Source organism: Gopherus evgoodei, chromosome 1, assembly GCF_007399415.2.
Source record: "Gopherus evgoodei ecotype Sinaloan lineage chromosome 1, rGopEvg1_v1.p, whole genome shotgun sequence".
Taxonomy (NCBI): domain Eukaryota; kingdom Metazoa; phylum Chordata; order Testudines; family Testudinidae; genus Gopherus; species Gopherus evgoodei.
Genome location: NC_044322.1, coordinates 317,145,421 through 317,168,588, shown reverse-complemented (window position 1 = coordinate 317,168,588; position 23,168 = coordinate 317,145,421). Strand labels below are relative to the sequence as shown.

General features: G+C 42.1%; 1 protein-coding gene across 2 annotated transcripts in view; it reads left to right on the top strand.

Moving 5' to 3' along the window:
• The first annotated feature begins 411 nt into the window (after positions 1-411).
• Positions 412-23,168, top strand: part of PPP1R3A (protein phosphatase 1 regulatory subunit 3A) — a 40,145-nt gene continuing 17,388 nt past the window's right edge. The window contains exon 1 of one of the 2 annotated variants that reach the window (XM_030549045.1): positions 412-1,229. In XM_030549045.1, the coding sequence (XP_030404905.1) occupies positions 436-1,229 (794 nt within the window). In that variant the 5' untranslated portion in view covers positions 412-435. Of the gene's footprint in view, positions 1,230-19,713; positions 20,210-23,168 lie in introns of those variants that run through there. The other variant, XM_030549046.1, reaches the window with a different exon arrangement.

Here is a 23,168-nt window from a genome sequence, read left to right as displayed (position 1 = left end):
TAAAGAAAACATTTTGTTGACAGAACATGTATCCCAATGGGACATTTATGGCTTTACATTTGTGCTATGTTATATATTTGCTTTACAATGTTAATTCATTGTATAAAAATAGCTATATTAACACATTTTGACAATGCAAAGAAGTCAGATTTTTAAATGTTACCTTTGTGCTTTGTCTGTAGATACTTCCTTAAAAAAAAAAGTCAATGAATTACTTAAAACTTATGTCTGAAATTGTAACACTAATGCTATCAGATTTAAAGCCTTTGGAGAAGAGTCCAACATAGTTTACACACCACTGCACCTATTAATAGACCTGACTCCCTTTTCTTTCAATGTCAACTGTAACATTAATCCTTGTTTTAAATCATAGTGTCTCAAATATCAGCTGCCTCTAGTTGCAGAGTTCTCTTTCAGTTTATATCAGAGAGCTCAATGGAGTCTTTTGAAGAACCAAGTCAGATTAGAAGGAATAACTTATTAGAAGTTCCTGCTTTAAATGACTCCCTTTCAGAAGATGAAGATATTGAAGGTACCCTTAAGCGTCATTTCTCCCCGCTTCCCCGAAGGCGGAATTCTGCTTCTTCAGAAGACATGGAACCAGAACCTCCATCTGCCATTGCAAGAAAAGTTTCATTTGCTGATGCATTCGGCTTTAATCTTGTGTCTGTTAAAGAGTTTAATACCTGGGATGTTCCAATCACATCACAAAACGATGACTTAGAAGTTAAAGTTTTAACTGAGGAGGAATATTTTCTCTCTCCTCTGTTTATATTACCTGGCTCACAAGAAGAACTTTTGCAAAAAGTGCGTGTACAGAAAGTACTGCTAGAGTCAATTGAATTCCTACCTGGGATAACATGTATGAAGGGCATTATTCGAGTTCTAAATGTATCTTTTGAAAAGTTGATATATGTGAGAATGTCACTGGATGACTGGCTAACTTACTATGACATCTTAGCAGAATATGTGCCTAATTCCTGTGATGGTGAAACTGACCAGTTCTTCTTTAAGATTTCATTGGTTCCTCCTTATCAGAGAAATGGAGCTAAAGTTGAGTTCTGTATACGTTATGAGACATCTGTTGGTACATTCTGGGCAAACAACGATGACAAAAATTACATACTACTCTGTCATAAGAAAGAAACTGTGCAGGAGGTGGATGATGCATCTCACGAAGAGGCTACTGACAAATACATCAAAGGTTGCTTAAAGACATCGCTAAGCAGGTGAGGTGACTTCTTACTAGTTTTCACTGGTTTTCAAAGTCCTCAAATACAACAGTCACTATTTAAAAGTAAGCATTTTGTCAACAATAATCACACAGTTGTATCTGAGACACCAGTTTTTCCATATTTGAGAAAAGCAAATAATTGGTAACTTTTTGGTATCTGCTGGTTAATGCTGACCTTTTAACTGCAACCATTAAGATTTGCTTCCACTTGTTGTCCAGGATTAGTAAAACCATTCTGCTCAAGAACTGTTTTCAGTAAAGCACATATTTATTTAATACAATTGTGTTAAGCCATGAGGTCAAATGTTATTATTACTAAATATGCCACATTTGCTGTTGGTTGGGAAGGTAAATGTGGATTCTGCAGCTACATGAAATAATAAAAATTAAGGGGTAAACACTGATTTTAATCTCTACAGCACGGAATTACAATTAACATCAGTGGGAGTTTGGCTGCACACTGAGGTGGGTTTATAATCCCAAAAATTTTAAATTCAGTTCTTTGGCATATCAAAAACCTTTCTAAAGCAAAAAATGTCCCCAGATTTTTTATGATATATGTCACCATAGTGTACTATGAATTCATATGGAATTTTCTAAATGTCATTACTAAAAACAAAAACCAGTAATGGTGGTTCAGGAAGTTTATAACTCAGAGAGGGGACTTGTTTCACTCAGAGCAGCTTGAACAATCTTCTCTGTCATTGGCTGGGCTGTGCTGCAGGTGGCCTGTAGTGAGATCTTCCCAGCAGTGAGGGATGTTTCTATGGGCACTGAAAAAAATCCTAAACAGGCAAGAATACAAAGGAGATTAACAGTGTCATACAAAAAAAAAAAAAAGACAAACACAGGCACATTAAAATAAGCCTTATCATGGAAGTCTGTTGGTTTATTTTAAAACAATGTCTGCAGATATGTACTATAGTAACCAGAAAGCAAAAAGTTAATGGTTAAATTATGACTTAAACTCACAAACTCAAGGAAATTCAGGAATATATCTGAACTTCTGGATTCCTATTTTCTATTTAACTCAACCTGTTATACATAAATAAAGCAGCACATATATGGGCTCTGCTCCCACTCCCACTGAAATCAATTGCAAAACTGCCATTGCATGATCAAGCCCATGAAGCTCAATCCTGCAGTTTTTGCTCGGGCACCATCCCAGTAGAAATCAGTGGTAATGTTGCTTGACTGAGGACAGCAGGATCAGGACCATGTTTTGTCTACAGTTCTCTCTGCAATATCAAGGCACAACAGGTGAATTAATGATGAATTTTCAGCCTTAATTTTCTATGTAACTTCTCAGACAATGCTATTTTACCTTTGTGGTTTTAAATGCATATGGCCTATACTTCCCTGTGTGAGCAAAAGTGAAGGGCAGGATACCCGTACCCCAACTGGACCAGGGGCTGGAGGTGCAGGAAGAAAGAAGTCAGTTGAGGACCCTAACCCTGCAGATTGCTGCCAGACTTGAAGGGCAATACCTCTTCTATCTCTGTTACCCAACCACTGTGATGAGCATCTACCACTTCCAGTCGTTCGCAATAACTGAATGGAAGAGCATGCAGTGGACTTAATGGTGCTGCAGGCATTAATTCTCTCAGTTCTCCTATGGCTTGCCTAGAATCAAGGTGTGGGAAAGAAGCATGCCATGCTATGGACTTTCCCCATCATACCTGTATATGCTAACATCTGACCTGGGGTCAAACAGAAGAATGAACAATAAGAAAGGGGGTAGCATCCCATTTAGCCACCTTCCTGTCCAAAATGCCCCATATGACTTTCACATGGATTTGTTCCCTCCCATGCTATGCAGCAGGGAATCACAGGGGATGGATGTTGTTGTGGTAGTATAAATAAAAGTCCTGCTGCCTCAGTCCCATGAAGGTCCCTTTGCATGACATCAGCAAATTTCACTGACACCCACTTTAAATACCAGAGCAGCGTAAAGAGGCCTTAGTGTAAATAAAAGCACTCTCAAAGGATCTATAGAATCTGTCTCCAAAATTCTCTAGGGTCCCTGAGAGACTACGTGGGCCTGAATCTAATGTCACATCAGTGTGAATCCACAGACTTCAGGAGAATTACAGTGTTCACTGGTGCAAGATCAGATTCGGGCTCTCTGGCTCCGAAAGCACTATTACTTGCAGTGCATGCAGTACGTCCATAGCTAAGGGTTATTGCTACCTAGTCATGAAAACAGAGAGTTTTAAATGTTAAATCGCATCTAATGTGATTAGAGTGTTTTTTACTATCAGAAAGACACCAAGGACAAATCAATAAGAACATCTAGTCAACATTTTTGAAAATCAGGGCACTTACTCAGGTACCTATATATGGACTAACAGATGCCTAATGTTAGGGACAAATTTTAGAAGTCTTTAAATCTCATCTCAAAACATTAATAATTTGCCTGACGGATCATGCATCTTTCAGATAGATAAGTATTTAAGAGCTTTTTAAGAAAGGGATTTTTAACCAGATAGTTTATTCACTGTGGGCCGAACCCTGCTGCCTAATGCAGTGACTTCAGTGTGAACTACTTGTGAGCATAAGAAGAAAAGGATAGCATGCACTGTCAGAAATAAGTTACTGAGGATACACAATAGTCGTCCATCTTGGCACTCTATGGGACTACTCACATGAGTCAGGACTATTTGTCTGCAACAGGATAGGAATGAGCCCTGCAACATGATTATTTTTAAGAAACTGGACCCCCCAACATGGGCTCAACATACCATAATTTCATAATGAAAAGTGAACCTCTAGACTTATAAAAATTGAAAAGCACCTGGGTGTGATTATCAGAAACACACAAGTGCTTTTGAAAATCCTGGCACAATACTGTCGTCCCCCGCCCAACACACACACACGCTTCTGTACTTAAACATGGCTAAACAGATCTGTTCTAAACTTTTTTGCCTTCCTCTGTGTCCTTCCATGCTGAGATTCAATCAAACATGAATTTTAATATCTGATTTATAACACCTTTCAAAAACTATCAAAATTGACAGTATAATATGTAGAAAAATGTCTTGCTATAATAGGATGCTTTTGCAAGCCTCAGAAATCATTTATATTCAGTGGAGTTTTGAATCGTTCAAAAACTCATTCAAAGGAGTTTTTATAATGCACTTTATTTGCTTTTTATTTGTTGGCCTGTTTGAGATTGTGCATTTGCCTTACAAAGTCCCGTAAGTATACAAGTCACAGAAAGAGAAAAAGAATATTAAACTCAAACTAATTACATTCTAGCATTTAATCATTTGAAGGTCAGCATTTAGAAAAGAGAAGAGTTGGAAAATGCATATGATTTGAATCACATGCATCCTAACAGATTAACAAATATAGCATTGTATAAGCAATAGTTGAAGTGAAAATTGACAATTTGTGCCTCTCACTCTGGTATCTTAACTCCATATTTCTTAAATAGAAGTTGATTTCCTGCTAGTTCCATTAGACTGTACCTAAGGAAAATGTCTGTTATACATAGCAGCAAGTATCTGATGAGCTGTGGAAACACTTTCAGTAAGGCACAATTTGTATTATATTTCAACAAGGCACAGACAACGAATCTGAACTATGGCCCTTGGTCCTAGAGTTTCGTACATGATTTTATTGTGGATTGATGCTAATACTGTCTTTGGTCATTATTTGCCTGAAGTCATTGGAATGGTGGTAGCAAGCATATGAGAGATGTGGCTGATTGGCATAAATATTATGCCAAGAAACAGATATGGAAATATTGGGAGTATGTGTAAGCATGAGTGCAGTGTAATTCATGATGGCAGTGTGTGCACATTTGGCTCCCTACCCTCTTTGAAATAGCTGGTGGATACTGTCATTTTTATCATAACTGCTAGAGATATCACCCACTTGCTTCTCTCGCTCTTTCCCCAAAATGGTACTTTCTAAATTGATGGTGCAGTTCAGTAAGCTGGTTGGTCGGTCTTGTGCTTTCTTTCCTAGAAGTAGATTCTTAATTGCTTTATTGTAGCATTCTTCAAGAGTTAATACATCAATTGACTTTTCTCTGTGGACTGTCTGAAGTGATGCTAGTTTGAAACAGAAACAAAAATAAGGACAAAGTCTAGGATGAAGGCTATGTTATATGTAGTGAATAGGTGAAAGCTTAAAGGGTCAGATTTGATGGTCCATTTTGTCCATTTTGAGCTGCATAAGTGCAGAGTGGCCTTAAAGCTGCTGTTGATAGCTGGTGATGAGTCTTCCTGCACAACTGTCTGCTGGGCAGCTAGCAGAACCTGTTCTGCTGACTTCTGCTCCAGCTGCTCCCCTCTCCTGGCAGAAGTGAAAGAAGAAGGCATTTGGGGGACATAACATGGTAAAGCTTCCTGATGCCCAATCCTCCGCTGGCATATGGTCCCTGAGGGCCAATGTTGTTTCTTTGCAGCCCTAGCCTGTGCCAGGGTCAGACAGTCCTGAAACAATAAACTCCAACCAATTCCCTGTGTCTTTGCCTCCCCATCTGAGTGTGGCTGGGAGGGAGTGGAGAATCAAGGCTGGAACTACCTGAAAACTACTCTGGAGCATGTTTACTCCAAGAGCGTTGGTAGAACGACAAGATCCCATATCAAAAAGAAGGTGTTTAAATTATGTTTTCTTTTTAATCTTTGCTTTTGATTATTGTACATCACAATCAGAAAGAGGGAAACAGTGAGTGAAAAAGGTATTAAATCACCCTCTTCCTGCTTTGTGTACAGCTGTTTAATCTCAAGGTTGTTATGGAGAACCTTAAATCGTAAGTGTACACCTTGGTCAACATACAGACATGGGGATTTGACCAAAGCTTATTACTATTATTAGGAAATGACTATATTCACATTTCTTATCATGAGAGCAGCTGTTCCCTACTGCTGTTAGAGCAGGCTGTCCATTCACAAGGAGCCAGCTGAAAGAGCAGCATTACCGCTGTTGTCAAGCCAGCCCTGATGTTCCCAGTTTGTTCTCTATATTCTTCCTACCGCTACAGGTCAAAATCTGTGGAGGGCAGTTCTCACAGCTAGAGTGGTCATGCTGCCAATACGAGTGAGGATAATATGCTCCCAGAGCCCAGTCTTGCCCCCATTAAAGTCTATGATAGTCAGAGCCTACAGTTCCATCATGCCCTGGCTGTGAAATTCACTACTTGCCACACAATTGTGCTCATGAATCCAAGGTTTCGTTTGAAAAAAAATGTTATTTCTAGCTCTCATGGTTTTGAAGCAAATCTTGAAAATGTGAAACAAGTGCAAAACACTGGAGTGCCATCTGCCTGAGTTTGCAGACAGCCTGAAACAATATATCTGAGAGATACTCATTTTGGCAGAAAAATCTATTTAACATGCCTACACCACTGTCCCAAATAGGTTCCTAAGCCTTTTCAAGTACCAAAACAACCAATGTCCAGATGCCTACCTCCCAAAACTTGCAGCTTCTACCCCCATGCGTCAGGTTTTTATAATTTTTGGTGGGGCCCAGAATGGGTCCAAGCAGAGCCATCTTGTTCATAGGACAGACTGGGGCAACTGCCCTGGGCCTTGCATTTTGGGGGGCTCACACTTCAAGGGGATGTACGGTCCAGGGTGGCCTGTGGGGTTAATGGTACCAGCAGAAGTGAGCAACCCAGACCCAGCCTACCCCATTCCACTCTACCCCAACGGCTCACGGCATCGCTTGGGGTTGGGTGTGGAAGCCGGAAAGAGGTGGGGCAGGATCTTGGGGGAACGGGTAGAATGGGGATGGGGAGAGGGCGGAGCAGGGGCAGGCTGGGGCCGGGTCACTCGCTGCTGCTGGCACCAGGCCCCCTGCTAACCCTCCAGACTGCCCTGGACCTAGAGCTGTTCTGTCCATAGGATGGACTAGGGTAACCGCTCCGGGCTCTGTGCTTTGTAGGGCCTTGTGCTTCAGGAGGATGCGGGGTCCAGGGCAGCCTGAGGAATTAGCAGGGGGCCTGGCGCCTGCAGCTGCAAGCGACCCCTGCTCTGCCCCCTCCCCACCTCCATTCCACCCCTTCCACCAAGCCCCCACCCTACCCCATCTCTTTCCGGCTTCTGCCCACTCCCCCAAGTGACGATGGGAGCTGGCGGAGCAGATTAAAGCAGGGTGGGCTGGGTCTGGGTCACTCACCGCTGCTGGCACCAGGCCCCTTGCTAACTACCCAGGCTGCCCTGGACCCCACATCCCCCTGAAGTGTGGGCCACCCCAAAGTGCAGTAAGCCCATACATTGGTGGAGCCTGGCCAATGTTCTTAAATATTGGTTTGAGCACAGATACCATGGGCCCATATAACTCGCTGCTTATGACCACCCCGACAACTTTTATTTAGAAATTAGGCATTGTCATTATAAAAGTTTGCAGCATATTCAAAACTGAAGTCGGGGATAGAAAAATAAATGTAATGAACCAACAAAATAAACAACATGCCGTAAGGGCTACAGTACTGACTGCTATTCATTTTCATATATAATTGTAAACCTATTTTTGGTCTGCTTCCGTAATGACAACATCATCTTCATCAGGATAGACTTTCTTTTTAAGGTTGGGTAATTGGTACTGTAAAGTATGAGGAATATTGGTCATGGCAAAGCTTGCTTGTGTGAAACTTGATTAAAAAAGACAGGTGTTTTGCAATTTGACTATCTTTTCTCAACCATACTGATTTTATTACTTCAGTGGCCAAATCACCTAACTTAGTTCTTTGTACATTATTTATCTTTACTTTTACATTTAGGCATGCTGAACTGTTTGAGTGTGTGAGACTCTTCTGCAGCCACTATAATTTCATTGGCTTCTTTAGGTGATTTCACTATATTGACATTTATAATAACTATGGGCCTGATCCTGCAACATCCGCAAGAGCAACTTTATTTATCTGGGTAGTCCCTTTGAATTTCACGAGACTTCTCATGTGTGCAAGTGTTTGCAGAACTAGGGCCTGTGTCTGCAGTCTTTCATGCCACTGCTTAAGGATTTTAGGACAAATGGAAATATATTGCTGAAATGAATGGTTGTACTCCATTGTTCATTGTCTCAATTGTCTGTCAAAGTCCATTTGCCCACTGAATTAACATGATAATGAACATTTCAGTATTGTCTTCGACCAGCTATTCTTGTGCGGTTCATAAATGTTCTTTAAATACAGTCTCAGAAAACTAGGAATTTGTCATTATTTCAAATCCAGCCTAGTTCAGTACTGACCAAAAATTGTTAGTAACCTGATGGCTGTTCAGTGAACTGTTTTATGGTCTCATTCCAGTTGTCAGCTGGGAAGCGTCCACATCACAAGCTATATTTTTCTGTATCTATGAGTAAACATTTAAAGTGCCTAAAATTTGTTTACATGAAACACAGCCTGACAGCATGAGAGACAGATTTAATTAGTGGGTTTGTTACTAGAGTCACTCTAGCTGTTTATTCTGATGAAGAATTTTAAGTCATGATCCAGCCACAGCCTTCTGGCTCTACAGCTGAAGACAATAGATTTCAATTGCTCTGAAATAATTACTGAAGGCTAACCACATATAATTTTTAAACATAAAACTTGGATTCCCCTGCCAAATAGAAGAAGGGAAAAATAAGTAAAATAGACACTTTAACAGCTAAATACGGTCCAGGTCCTGGGATGAGGGAAGGGGAAAGACAGCTACAATAATGAGAACAAGCAGCCATGTCTGTCCTAGGAGTGGCTATATAGTCCATAATCCTTCAGTGGCACACAAGAAAATGTTGGGTGATGTTGCTGACTAACATGTCAATGCCCAATAGGGGCATGGTTTTCTAGATACCACTAGCTGGTGTATGTCCTCAGCTGCAAGAACCAGCTGACTTTGTGACTAGAGCAGGGCAAGAAACAGGTTTCTTGTCCTGGAAAGTTTTTTCCTTTCCTGAATTGGGATGACAAAGCAAAATCTAAAAAATGTTAATGAATCAACAACTCCCGCCCCTCCCCCACCCAAAAAATAAAATAAAATTGGGGGCAAGACAACATTTTGTTTTGATTTCGATCATATATATATTATATATTTGGTAAATTTCAAAATGAATACTCATCATGAACTTAAACAAAACAAAAAACCCAACACTGTTTTTTTTTTCATTTTGAAAATGTCACAATGGGATGTTTTGACAATTCTGAATCTTTTCTTTCCAAAATTTCTTTGAGATGAGAAGTTTGTTGAAACAGGCATTTTCCCACAAACAGTTTAAGTTTTGACAAATCACCTTTTTGCAATGGGGAAAAAAAGAAAAGCTTTTTCTTGAAAAACTCCCCACCAACAGGGCCTCCCAGAGGATTCATGGGGCCTGTGGCAAAGCGGGAGAGCTGAGGCGCTTGTACTCACCCAGCAGCGGTCCGGGTCTTTGGCGGCATTTCCGCAGCAGGGGGCCCTTCAGTTGCTACACCTCTTTGGCAGCACTGAAGGGCCCCCCACCATGGAAGACCTGGACCGCTGCTGGGCCAGGGCTCGTGGGGACCCTGCGGGGCCCAGGGTCTGGGGCAAATTGCCTCACTTGCCCCTCCCCCGTGTGGCCCTGCCCATCAACTCTAATGACAAATTATTTGTTCCTGGTGCCTGCCGACAGCAGCAGCAAAGAGTACTGTACCAGACTGCTGCATGTGATGCTGCCCTGCACCACTAGAACTTCTTGTGAATTAGATACAAGAGTCAGAACCTCCGCTCCCATTTCCTACACAGGCTGTTGGGTGCATAGGCAGGTATTTGGTTGTCCTTGTGGCAGAGTTCCTGAAAATAAGTGTATTAAACTCTCCTGTTCTTATTTTCTATTAGCATAAGAGAACAAATGGCACAAATCTCCTTGGTCTCCTAGCTTTTTTAATAGATATATTGATAGATATCTCATATTTGCCTTCTTTTTTAAATTCTAGTGATGCAAGAAAGATAAAAATCACTCCTTGGTATTGATCATATCTTGGTATTTTTGTGCACATTCAGAGCCCTGTTCAACCCATACCTGCTTCCAAGTTTCTACTGCATGCAAGCTTTCTAAGCCTCCCATGTGCTAAAGTCAGGGAACTGTCCTCAGGTAGTCCCCACTCACAAGCGGCAGAATAGGGCTTTATATGGTCACCAATTCTGACTCCTTCATAAGGACACTATCTGCCTCTCTGTCTCACCTCACTGCCATAAATCTATCTATGGTTTCTTTATGGCACCTGTCACCTTCTTACAGAAGTGGCTTGGTATACTGCAGAGATAAAGTGGGTGAGGTAATATCTTTTACTGGACCAGCTTCTGTTGGTGAGAGAGAAACAAGCTTTCGAGCAACACACAGAGCTCTAGAAATGACTGAGAAAGCTAAAAATCTTTTAAAATACCTCTCCTGACATATCAGAGGGCTGTTGTTTTTTTTCTAGTTAACAGTGCAGGAAATGCTTTAAAGGAGGTCATGTAGCCTGAAACCTTCTCCGTGTGTGACTTTTCCAAAATAAATTTAACATGATAGAGGTGAAGGAACCTGATGGATAAGAGGATAAAAACTCCACAGTGGCATTCAAGAAGGATAAGAGAATGGGACCTTCACACCCCTCCCCCATCCCTTGCCACAACAGCAATTTGAGGTTGGGCCCGTACTCCCTCCAGAGGTCCACTACCTCATTCAGTGATCTCGGAAAGAGACAACTTTTTCACTCTCATACCAAGTTTAAAAAACTAACAACGCCCCTGAAATTTAACCACTGACTCAACTTTCTCCCTCTCTGCAGCTATACAAGGGGTGAGCACACATCTTCAACAGATGGACTGGGGACAGGCAAACTGGTAACAAGAAATAGTATTGATAATTTACAAGATTCCTTAACACAATCCCCAGCAGCTCTGTTACGCCTGTCTATTTTTCAGTATTCCCCTTGCCCACCATGCAGACCTTGTCTCTGCAGAAGTTAGCCCATGGTATGAGTGACTGAAGTTGGTTTCTGAGAGTTCTGTGTACCAAAGAGTGGGGTAATGTCTTCAGGATTTGGTTCTTTATATTATTCCTATGCAGCTATCTCCATAATGCTCCATATCTTAATGCTCTATGACTGTGCTACAGTGATATCTGGTAAGATAAAGAGTTATCATATATATGGTGAGTCTAGCTTCATTCAAGATATGAGCAATACACTGCTTTTCAAAAGCATCATAACTCTAAAATAAGCCATAGAAATTAGAGATGGACCATGCTAAGATTAAAAATTTAGGTCTGAGACTAGTTCCAGGCTAGGATTCAGGTTTGGATTTGATGGTACCAAAGTCGCCAACTTAGAAACCTTCGTGACTTTGTAGATATATACTAAATGTTATAGATTGCACAGGATTGCCACTTAAACTCAAGCTCTTTTATAATGAGCTAGAAAATAAAACCTTATTTCCAGGGACTATATTTGCTTTGGGGCTATAATTATGTGTATCCCCAGACTTGGTCAAGGCACTTTGTTCTGTGCCATCTATCTTCGCATTTCCATCATAAACTAAGACAAAAGAAGAAGAAAATATTAGCAATTGGAAGCAATAATCCCCCAGGAAGCACTATCCCAAATAATCTTAATCAAAAATAGGTTTATTACAAACATTGCCTGAACCCTATTGGGTATTATCTATTCAGCAAAAAACATTCAGTTCCCTCACAGTTGCTCCCTGGATCAATTGGCCCTCATAATATTATTTATCATTTTTGTATATTCCTTTACATGCAGTATCTCCACCTAGTTATTTGCTACCAGACATCCTTTCTAATCTCTCCTTGTTTGAAAATCAATAATAATATTTTTGCCCTTTTGTGGACCTTTTCTGGTTTCACTTCCTAGTTTGAGATGAGGCAACCAAAAGTGGGAAACACATTCAAAATGGTTTATATAATCTTATAATTTACTCACTCTACATATGGGAACAGTCAGCTGTAGACTTCCTATCATTGTGTACCTTGTTTGATTGATTTTTGTGAAGATTTAATGCCTGTGAAAGATACTGAATCAACTGTCCTGGATACTGAAGTCCTCTATTCACAGAACTGAAAGCAATGCAAGTGTCCTCTCACTGCCTTACCAGTGTATCTCCACCCTGACTTAGTCCTTTGATGATAAGTCATTAAGTCTCCATACCCGTTCAATCCTTGTCCTCTATGCTATGACTGTCAACATGGAAGCTAATTAGTGGCAGTTGTTCTGTTTGTTTGGTGATATCTGTCCACTAAGAATTAAATTGAGGCCCCTCTGAGACTATTGGTAGTTGAAGGTCATATAATAATGTTATGCTTATAAGAAGCAAACGGGATCTTTTTCAGGGGAAAAGGCTATATGCTATGTTTATTGGAGATACAACAATTAGCATATGCATTCAATCACACACACACACACACACACACTGGCCTGTCAGTCGATGTTATAGTTACCAGTCGAGAGTCTGGATCAATCTAGTGACCATCTAGATTGATCACAGGTAGAGAGGAGCCAGGTTCTGTTCTTCATGACAAGATGATTTGGGGAAGTCTTGGCAGGACAAAGCCAAAGTTTCATGGCAAAGCACCCTGTTTACATAGTGATTTTCCTTCATTAGGACCAATGAGTTTTGCACCATCATGTTGTAATCAATTGTCGTTTGATGAGTGCTTGTTTTTTTAAATTGTTCTCATCCTTTATCTTCTTCTTTCATCAGTCTCTCAGGGAGTTACCCATGCTGGTTTTGATCACAGCTATCTTGTCCCCATTGATGGACACCTTCCACATCTTTTAGTGTCGTCAATCAGCCCTCCTCTGACATCTCATTAGGGGCGTGTTGCAATCTCCTGGCACCTTTACGTCAGTCCTCAATTCCTTCCTAGAACATCTGGTCCAGTGATGGCCTTCACACTTATTTTCTAACACATACATTCCTCATTCACACACAAAATAGGATTGATTTACACAAAGCATTTGAACAGGAACATCAAATTGCAATGCAGGAGAAAACAATAGTTGCATTCTTTTACTTATTTCAAAATGCTAAACCTACAACAAAGTGGTGACCCTAAAGGTCTATTACTGCCTTGAAATCAGTTTCAGACATAAGATTCTGGCTAATGCATCTTTACCAATCGCACACTAGGCCATTGCTTTCTGCTTTCAGAAAGGGTAGCTGGCAGAATATGGTCAAATCGTATCATACATCAATACATTTAATACATCCTGCGTTATTATTCTTTAGCCTTCATTCTAAATTATACAAAAGACATAAAACATAAAATCCTAGTACTACAATAAGTCTCTGGAAAAGCAATCTTGCAATAAGGTATCAAATTTTACATATGACTTCAGTGTCATAGAATCTCCACTAATGGCACAAAATATTTACCTTTTAACACTGTATTACTTTTTAACACAGCTACAGCTAATCATTTTGGCTGATGCTGTGCATTGAGCAGGTGGGTTCACTAAACTTTCTACTATAATTTCTAGATCTTTTCTTGAGAAGTAAGAACTAATGCAGAACCTATCAATGTACAAATATGCCTTACCTTGTTCTTGTTTATATTAAAGGTAATATGCTGTTATATTTCCCAATTTTCCATTTTTCTTAGAGTCTTATAAAAAAAATTACAAGATATTTACCTGGAATACATTTAATAGCAGCTTAAAAGGTACAAACACAGAAAACATTAACTTTGCTTCCTAGCAACAATGCCTATGTAGAAAGAAAGAGAAAGTGATTTCCAAAGAAGGGTGTCCTCCCTTAATTTCTAGCAAATTTGCATCAATACCTTTACATACAGTCTCATATAAAGAAAACTGTCTCTTGTCTGCTACCTTCTCTGAGTTTAAGACTGTCTCAGCAGGAGCTGCTGAAGGATGAAACTTTTCTAATGATGATGATAAAGCAGCAAAGTGTGGAGACTGAAATTGAAATAATGATTGCTGTAATACTCTAAAGGTACGTCCACACTACCTGCCGGATCGGTGGATAGCGATCAATCTATCGGGGTTGATTTATTGCGTCTCATCTAGACGCGATAAAGCGATCCCCGAACACGCTCCCATCGACTCCGGAACTCCACCAGGGAGAGGCGGAAGCGGAGTCGACGGGGGAGCCACAGCCCTAGATCCCACGCCGTGAGGATGGGAGGTAAGTCGAAATAAGATACGTTGGCTTCAGCTGTGCTATTCCCATAGCTGAAGTTGCGTATCTCTTCCCTCTCCCCCTGCAGTATAGACCAGGCCTAAGCATTTATAAGGTTCTCAAGAGAAAAAATTTTGGTCAAATCAGACCCAGAACAGATAAAAAAGATAAAAAATGAATAGGAGGTTAATAATTGGGGCAGAGTTAGTATAATGGGAGCATGTTTTCAAGAGCTGTTCACAAATACATCAGACATAGGGTGCCCAGAGACCCATTTTTCAAGGGACCATCCTGTATTTAAGTCTTCCTGCAGGTGTCCCGACTTTTTCTAAAACACAGGCAAATTGTCCCATATTTTCTGTCTCCCCACCATCAGTGCTGGCAGGTCCTGCTGCTGGCCAGATCCCTGCTTTCCAGCCACCCGCCCACCAGGGGTGAGTGGGAGGGTCCAATTTCAACAATGGGGATGGATGTGCAAGGCTGGTGGCAGGGCGAACATGCAGCATGGCGGGGTGGCCGCTCCCCCTGCTGCTCCGTCAGTGCAGCCCCCACTGTGTGCTGACTCTCGGTCAGCAGGCCCCAGCCCCCATCTCGTTTCCAGATGGCGCTAGTTGCGTGCTGCATGGCTGGTGAGTGCGGGCAGGCGCCAGGCAGTGGCCAGTAATGTGTCACCTCTGCTACTCACCTATAGGCCCTTTATGTGCTCCCCGTCTTGCTATCCTCTCCCTGCTTTGATCCTTGGCTCCCACAGCCCCACTGCTCCTCTTTGCTTCCCCCACCCCCGCCAGTAGGGCGCATTCCACTCCCAATGCTGTGCAGAGAACCAGCCCTGGTCGGAGCACCCAGCTCACCAACAGCCTGGCCAGCAGGCTCCTTCCTTCTCCCACTGCCTCTGGCTGGGCTGACACACTAGGAAAGCCCAAGATCCTCTGGCCTGGGGTGCTGGCCAGGAGGAGCCAAGCCCCTGGGAAGCCTCTCTGCCTCTCAGCTAAGCTCTGAAGTGGCCAGGGTGGGAGGGGGGAGAGAGATTTCCAGCCTGTTAGTGTCCTGAACCTGCAGGCTCCATAACAACCCCTGGGGTGGCTTAGTGCCCTCTTCACCCATCCCCATCCACCCTGGGTTCTGCCCCAGGGAGCGCAGGGCTGCTTCGTCCTGTAGGCACTTTCCCTTGCTAAGCCACCTCTCTGGCTGGGTTCACTGAAGCCCCTGCAGTCAGGTTCCCTGGATCCTGGTGAACAATGCATCCTGAGGGCTTAACCTCCTCCTGCCTGTGCTGTAGACGGAGGTGGCTGGGTTATGTCGGTGGCCAGGGGCGGTTGTAGGCATTTTGCCACCCCAAGGATGGCAGGCAGGCTGCCTTTGGCTGCTTGCCTGCGGAGGGTCCTCTGGTCCCGCGGCTTTGGCGGACCTCCCACAGGCATGCCTGTGGGAGGTCTGCCGAAGCTGCGGGACCAGCAGACCCTCCACAGGCACACCTGCGGAAGGTCCGCCGAAGCTGCAGGACCAGCGGACCCTCTGCAGGCACACCTGCGGGAGGTCCGCTGAAGCCATGGGACCAACAGACCCTCTGCAGGAATGCCTGTGGGATGTCCACTGAAGCTGCAGGACCAGCGGACCCTCCGCAGGCAAGCCGCCAAAGGCAGCCTGCCTGCCGCCCTCGCAGCGACCGGCAGAGCGCCCCCAGTGGCTTGCCACCCCAAGCATGCGCTTGATGTGCTGGTGCCTGGAGCCGCTCCTGCTTTTGACACTGTGGAGGCGTGAAGGAAGCTGCTTCCAGTCACACTGGGGGAGGAGGGAGAGAAGAGATGAACTCTGCAAAGACACAGAGTTCATCCCTCTCCACCCACATCCACTGCTATAGCTGGAAGCATCTCCTGTCCCTTCCCTCCTGCACAGTGCCAAAAGGCTGCTGCTGGCCACATTCTGGTGTGAACCCTGGCAGAAATCTGGAGAGGGGGGAATGTGACCGTGTGTGCCCCTCACGTGTTGCCTTGCTAAGACACGGTGCCGGGTACCAGGAGAGGCGGCTATGTTCCAGGAGCCCAGCCAGGCATGGAGGGCTGAGAGAGTCGAGCAGGGAGGGTGGGGTTGGTCAGTCACCCTTCCCGTTTGAGAGAGAGCTATGGGAGTGTGTGTTTGTGTGTGTGTGTGAGTGTGTGTGATCTCTCCCTGTGTGTGTGTGAGGGGTAGAGGTTTTATGTCACCTCTTTTCCATGTGAACCCTAAACCCTTAAAGCTAAGAAGGTAAAGAAAAAGAATCCAACTACATAGTATTTCTTATTAACAGGGGCTCAGTCAGCTTGATGTTAATTTGAACGTTTGTGCAACATAGTTCTGATTGATTGCCATTGAACTTGCTCGAATATGAGTAATTTTACCAGGTATCCCATATTCAGCATAGAGAAATGTGGTCAGCCTAATCAGACATCACATAAAAAAACCTTCCAAAAATATGGTCCCATTTTGAAACTATAAAATATTCTATTCCACTTTATAAACCCTGAACACATTAAAAGTATCAGTGTTATCCACAAAGCTATATTTACATAATTAAATTAGATATTCTGCCTTTTGGATAACTGTCACCTCATCTCTGTTGTTTTCACCTCAAGACTCTAATTGTTTCTTTTATTGGAGCTAACCTACCAGTGTCCTTGGCAGTAGAGTTTATGGCTCATGCATTTACAGCAATTGTTTGGGCAATTTGCCATGTAGTATAACAATTGAAAAGCATTTTGCCAGCAAAGGCCCAAGTCGTCACATCACAATCCTTTTTTATAATAGATAGTCTTAGTCTTGAAACACAGAAGTGATGCATTCTTCTTATGGTAGATAAAAAGCACTAAAGATGCCCTTTGGAAAAAGGAAGAAAAATGCTAAAGCCCTGAACTGCATGGGAAAAAAATACCAATGTCAGAATGGAGCTAATTAATTTGATGTTGCAAACAGAGAGAAAAGGGCCTTGCATTCATTAATGTCAGCTCCAAATGGGAGCATACGGTTCATACAAGCAATGATCAGTTTTATTTTAGGCAAAATTTAGAGGTAAGTAAATCAGAAATATACATTGATTCCTGCAGTAACAATTATTTCCCTCTTTACCTTTATACTGAATGTCCACCTTTCTGCTTACTGGGGTGCAATGTTTGAAAAGAACCCGTAGCTTGGGGAAGGGGATTTTGTGGGTGGAACTGCTGAATAAGCTCTACAACCCCATCCTGCAGTAGCCTCTATGCCTCTGCAGTGTGGGTAGTGCCACATGGAATGGTCAAATGCAGAAGCTGTAGATCAGTGCTTCCATATATCCATGTTTGTGATCCATGCAGTTCATTGGCCCACTAGCCACACCCCATCCCTCCATGCTCCTGATGGCTAGAATGCTGCAGAGCTCAGCTACAAGACACACAAATGGCTGCAAAGTTCCCCTGCCAAACTTTCTTCATAGGGATATCTCCTTACGGTAGAACGATGGGGTTATGCTGCCTTACAGCTGTTCTGGATCCCTCTTGGAGGTGTTTTCAAGCATCTATATGTAATGGGCCAAATGCTGCACTGTGGGGCAGTCATGTTGTGCTGACCATGTCAGCAACGCTCCAGAACAGCTTGTGGCATAGTGTTTCCTATGCTGTACCCTGGCTATCAGTATAGGAGGGATTAAAGGGGCATGGACAGGGCTTCCCTGTGCCCGAGTTATTCTCAGCTTCTCTATCATCTCCTTGGGACCAATGGCAGCTGACACGTGTCAGGGTAGCATTCAGGCTGCCCTAACTTATGCCCAGGGCACAACCAGCCTTGGCTTAAAGCCAGCATTGCACTTCCCCTTCCTGAGTTGTGCACTCTTTGGCTGCCAAAAGTATGTGGGCCAATATTTATAGGAGTGTAGGGTCCATGCATGATAAGACATCTTGCAGCGTGTGGATTGTAAATCTGTGTTCTCAACACTTTATAACTTGGCTTTATCCTCTGTTTTACACAGGTCACTGATCAGCCATCAAATGACAACTATTCCTGGTGACTTCTGACCTGGAGTGTATTTGGGGGTTGGTAGTGGAAGATATCAGTGCCAACAACCAATAGATGAAAGGCACAATACCCATTACTAATCCCAGGAGTTAATGACTCCCCTCCCCCAAATAACTAATTTTCACATATGCCGGTATAGGGATGGTCTACACTAAAAAGTTAGGTAGACCAAACTATGTCGCCCAGGGGTATGACAAAACCCTCTGTATAGACAGTACTACGTCAATGGAATAATTCTTCCTTTGAGCTAGCTAACCCCTCTTGTGGAGATGAGTTACTTAAGATGAGGGGGAGATGTCTACGCTGTGGAGCTGTAGCACCTCAAGTGTAGAAAAACCCCAAGAGTTCAATGGTGCTTAAAAATGAGATCCACTCTGTGCAACCCATTGAATTAAAAGTCTATATAGTCGACTATATAAACTATTACATTGATTCCAGACTCCTTGCTCAAGCAAAACCTCTTTTTAAATCAATAGGAGATTTGACAGTGGAAGGAATATTGGATTAGGGCCCTATGAAGGCAGAGCACATGCAAGGAATCCATTTATTTTTAGTCGTTACAGGCTAAATCCATATTATCATAACATATTATAAGGATTACAAATAACAAAAAATAATCTGATATATGAGGAATCCCATTACAGTAAGGGAATTAAAGTATATATATGTGTTCTTCAAGGACACCCAAATGCCCCAGTTACAGTCAGGATCCCATTGTGCTAGGTGCTGTACAAAGGGAGGAAGACAGGAGACATGATTCTGATGTAAATTACATTGGTGTAAATTAGGTGTAAGCAGTAGTGTTACACCAAGGTAAATTAGATCAGAATCAACCCCCTGGTCCTGTATATTGCCATTCATATAATACTACTCCTAGACCTCTTCTTTCTTGCTTGCTTTAAGATTAGTTTTACCTAATATTTCTGTTTTTTTCCCTTAGTTTCTTTCACTATGTTAGGCCCAAGTTTACTGAAATGTTATACTAATTTAAAAATATGAAAATAATTTAAAAATTAATCAGAGATTTTCAGGTAAACTGACTGTTTCAAGAAATGTTGATAAAACTGAATTTGGCCTTTTTGTATGAGAGATCATACTTATGTTCATATATACTGGGGTTCTCTTTGGAATTGTATGTATACTTCGTGTCTTCCTACAGTACTACTGTTATTGTATATTTTCATGGGAATTTTTTTCCTATTTGTGGATTCTGAATTTCTTTAATACAACCTATTTGCTGGTACTGATGTGAGAGTTGAATGATGTGATATTTTGAAAGCTGTAACAGTGGGATGGATTAATGAATGTTTTATATTTTTATTGAAGCATTAGTACCATTGGTTCACCCTCTATGCACCCTACAAGATGCACCATATAAGAGTTGTAGTGAAAAGTGGATGCTATACAATTGTAATTATATATGAGGCCCTACTTGAATTGTGAGATGATAGTCAAAAAATTGCAGCTGAGGTGCAGAGAAGCCAAGGAAAATTGTGGAAAAGTAATAATGGACCTTATTAATTGTGGTAATAAAGTCCATGATGACTTTTCAACTATTTTCTGCTGTTGGTTGCCCGAGGCTGAGAGCAGGGGCCTGCAGCTGGCAGCAGGGACTCACACTGTTGGTTGCATGGGGCTCCTACTGTCAGCCCCACGCATGGCAGGACTCCTGATGTCAAAATTACAGTGGAAGCATAATATTGCGGAATCCGCAATTTCCGCAATATCACAAGTTCAGTAGGGCCTTAATTACGTATACATTTACAGCTTCATGTACATTAATTACAATTTCAAGTATATATTTATAGAGAGAGAGAAATTCCAGGATGGGGAAACTGGTGGACTCCTCCTGTTTTAGGTGGTGAGTGCGATTTAATCTCTGTTTTCTCTAGCCTCTCTAGATCTTGGTTTCTAGATCTAGGAGAGTTTTTATTTGTTCTAATCTTGTTTCAGTGGCATCTCCTAACTATGATGCTCCTTTCATCAGCTAATACCTCTCAGTTAATTCTAATGGAATGATCAATACAGGAAGTGCTAGGAGAAACATTTGGCGGGGGCGGGGAGGGAGGATCTGCTAAGCCATCTCTAAAAGTGACCTTGAAGTCTCACAAATCTATTGTTTTAGCATTTTGTGTTTTCCTCTGCTATTACTCCAGGATCAAGTATGTTGCAGACTGTAAGCCTTATTCCAAGTCCACTGACGCCAATGGAAAGATTCTCACTAGCTTCAGTGGGAGCTGGAAAAAGTCCCACATCTGCAAAGCGCTTAGTGAAAGTAAAGATACTTCTGTTTAAAATTCCTATTCCTGAATTTTGTGGTCAGTGCAGCTGTTTAAGATTGCATTAGTTAACAGTCGCAGTTAACATAGCAATTCCTTATTAAAGAAAAACTGCATCCATTTAACGCAGAACAGCAGGCCCCAATCTTGCATGGACAGATCCCAGCACCTGGTTGCAGCCCCACTGAACTCAACAGGGTTCTATACAGGCTTTGGTGTTTGCTTACTTGGGGACCCATTTGGAGGGTAGGGCCTAAAAATTAGACCAGGAAAAATTAATGTGCCCCATTCATCAGTGAAATCTACTTTTAATTTAGTGCTTAATTGCCATTAGCAAATTGACAATTCTGAGTCTTTCCATTATACTGTCTTGGTCAGTGAACAGCACCATAAAATCATAGAATATCAGGGTTGGAAGGGACCTCAGGAGGTCATCTAGTCCAACCCCTGCTCAAAGCAGGACCAATTCCCAACTAAATCATCCCAGCCAGGGCTTTCTCAAGCCTGACTTTAAAAATCTCTAGGGAAGGAGATTCCATCACCTTCCTGGGTAACCCATTGCAGGGCGTCACCACCCGCTTGCTGTTTGTTTTTTTGACTTCCGCTGCACACTGTGTGGATGTCTTCAGAGAACTATCCATGATGACTCCAAGACCTTTTTCCTGATTAGTTGTAGCTAAATTAGCCCCTATCATATTATATGTGTAGTTGGGGTTATTTTTTCCAATGTGCGTTACTTTACATTTATCCACATTAAATTTCATTTGCCATTTTGTTGCCCAATCACTTTGTTTTGTGAGATCTTTTTGAAGTTCTTCACAGTCTGCTTTGGTCTTAACTATCTTGAACAGCTTAGTATCATCTGCAAATTTTGCAACTTCACTGTTTACTCCTTTCTCCAGATCATTTATGAATAAATTGAATAGGATTGCATTTATTCCTATTCTTTGTTCCCTGTCTTTTAACCAAGTCTCAATCCATTAAAGGATCTTCCCTCTTATCCCATGTCAACTTAATTTATGTAAGAGCCTTTGGTGAGGGACCTTGTCAAAGGCTTTCCGGAAATCTAAGTATGCTATGTCCACTGGATCCCCCTTGTCCACATTTGTTGACCCTTTCAAAGAACTCTAAAAGATTAGTAAGACATGATTTCCCTTTACAGAAACCATGTTGACTTTTGCCCAACAATTTATGTTTTTCTGTGTCTGACAATTTTATTCTTTACTATTGTTTTGACTAATTTGCCTGGTACTGACATTAGACTTACTGTCTGTAATTGCCGGGATCACCTTGAGAGCCCTTTTTAAATATAAGCATTACATTACCCAGAGGGTTCCTCCCACCAAGAGCCCCCAGGAGCCAGAAACCCCCCAAAAGGACCCCCCACTGGGAACTCAGTCCCTCACCGTGGATAGAAAGCTTCAGAGGAAGATGCAAGAAACCCTGCAGGGAATATATGTCCCCCTCAGAAAATCCTTATTCTAGCGCTACCAGTTAATGAGAAAAGCACATCAGGGTAAGCATCTCCCCAGTGCCCTCTGTGGTAAAGACTGATGCAAAGAGATTATTTAGTTTCTCAGCAATGTCCTTAACTTCCAGCCCCTGGAACACCCACCATTTCTTTTGCAGGCTTCCTGCTTCTGACATACTTAAGTAATTTCTTGTTTGTTTTAATAATTTTAACTATTTGCGCTTCAAATTCCATTGTAGCTCTCAAATTCCTTCTGACATATTGCCTACTGTAATATATGCTGCTTTTGCTGGTTGCACTCAGGTAGGGTTTCCAAATTTTGAAGGATTTCTGTTTGGCTCGAATGACCTCTTGATTTTTGCCATTTAGCTATGCCAGTTTACTTCTTGTCTTCCTGGTTCCCATTTTTGTTCAGGAGTATGCATACCATCTGAGACTGTGGTTGTTTTCTTAAGTAGTATGCCAGCCAAATCTAAAGATTTTCTGTACTTCTTTTACTTTACCTAGTAATTAGAGGCTTTTTTTTAGTAATATTAAACCTTTACTAAAACAAGTTAACAGCTACTCTATTAAGTCTTTCAATGGGCTCTCCTAATGCTTGTGTCAAAGCTTATGTCTACCCTGCAATAAAAACCTGTGGCTGGCCTATAGCCAATGACTTGGGCTTGTGCAGCTCAGGCTGCAGGGCTATCAAATTGCATTGTAGATGTCTGAGCTCAGGCTGGAGCCTGGTCTCTGAGTTCCATAAAACAAATCTAAATTTAGAAAGGTATAAGATATAACATTTATGACTATCACACTTCTTATTGTGATTGGTGGGAGCATGGCGTACGAGCATACAGACACAACTTCTGCCAACTATTTGTATACATTAAAACCACTACAAATTTCTGCCAACTATTTGTGTAAATTAAAACCACTACAACCTCTACCAATACTACCCATTGCAGAGATTAGTAGCCTCTGGCTGTCGGCCCAAACCTAAGAAATCAGAGCAAACAAATGCAACTTGCTCTGCTTTCTAAAGTTTTCAGGTGTTGGGCCATGGTGAACTGTGCACTGGAGAAAAT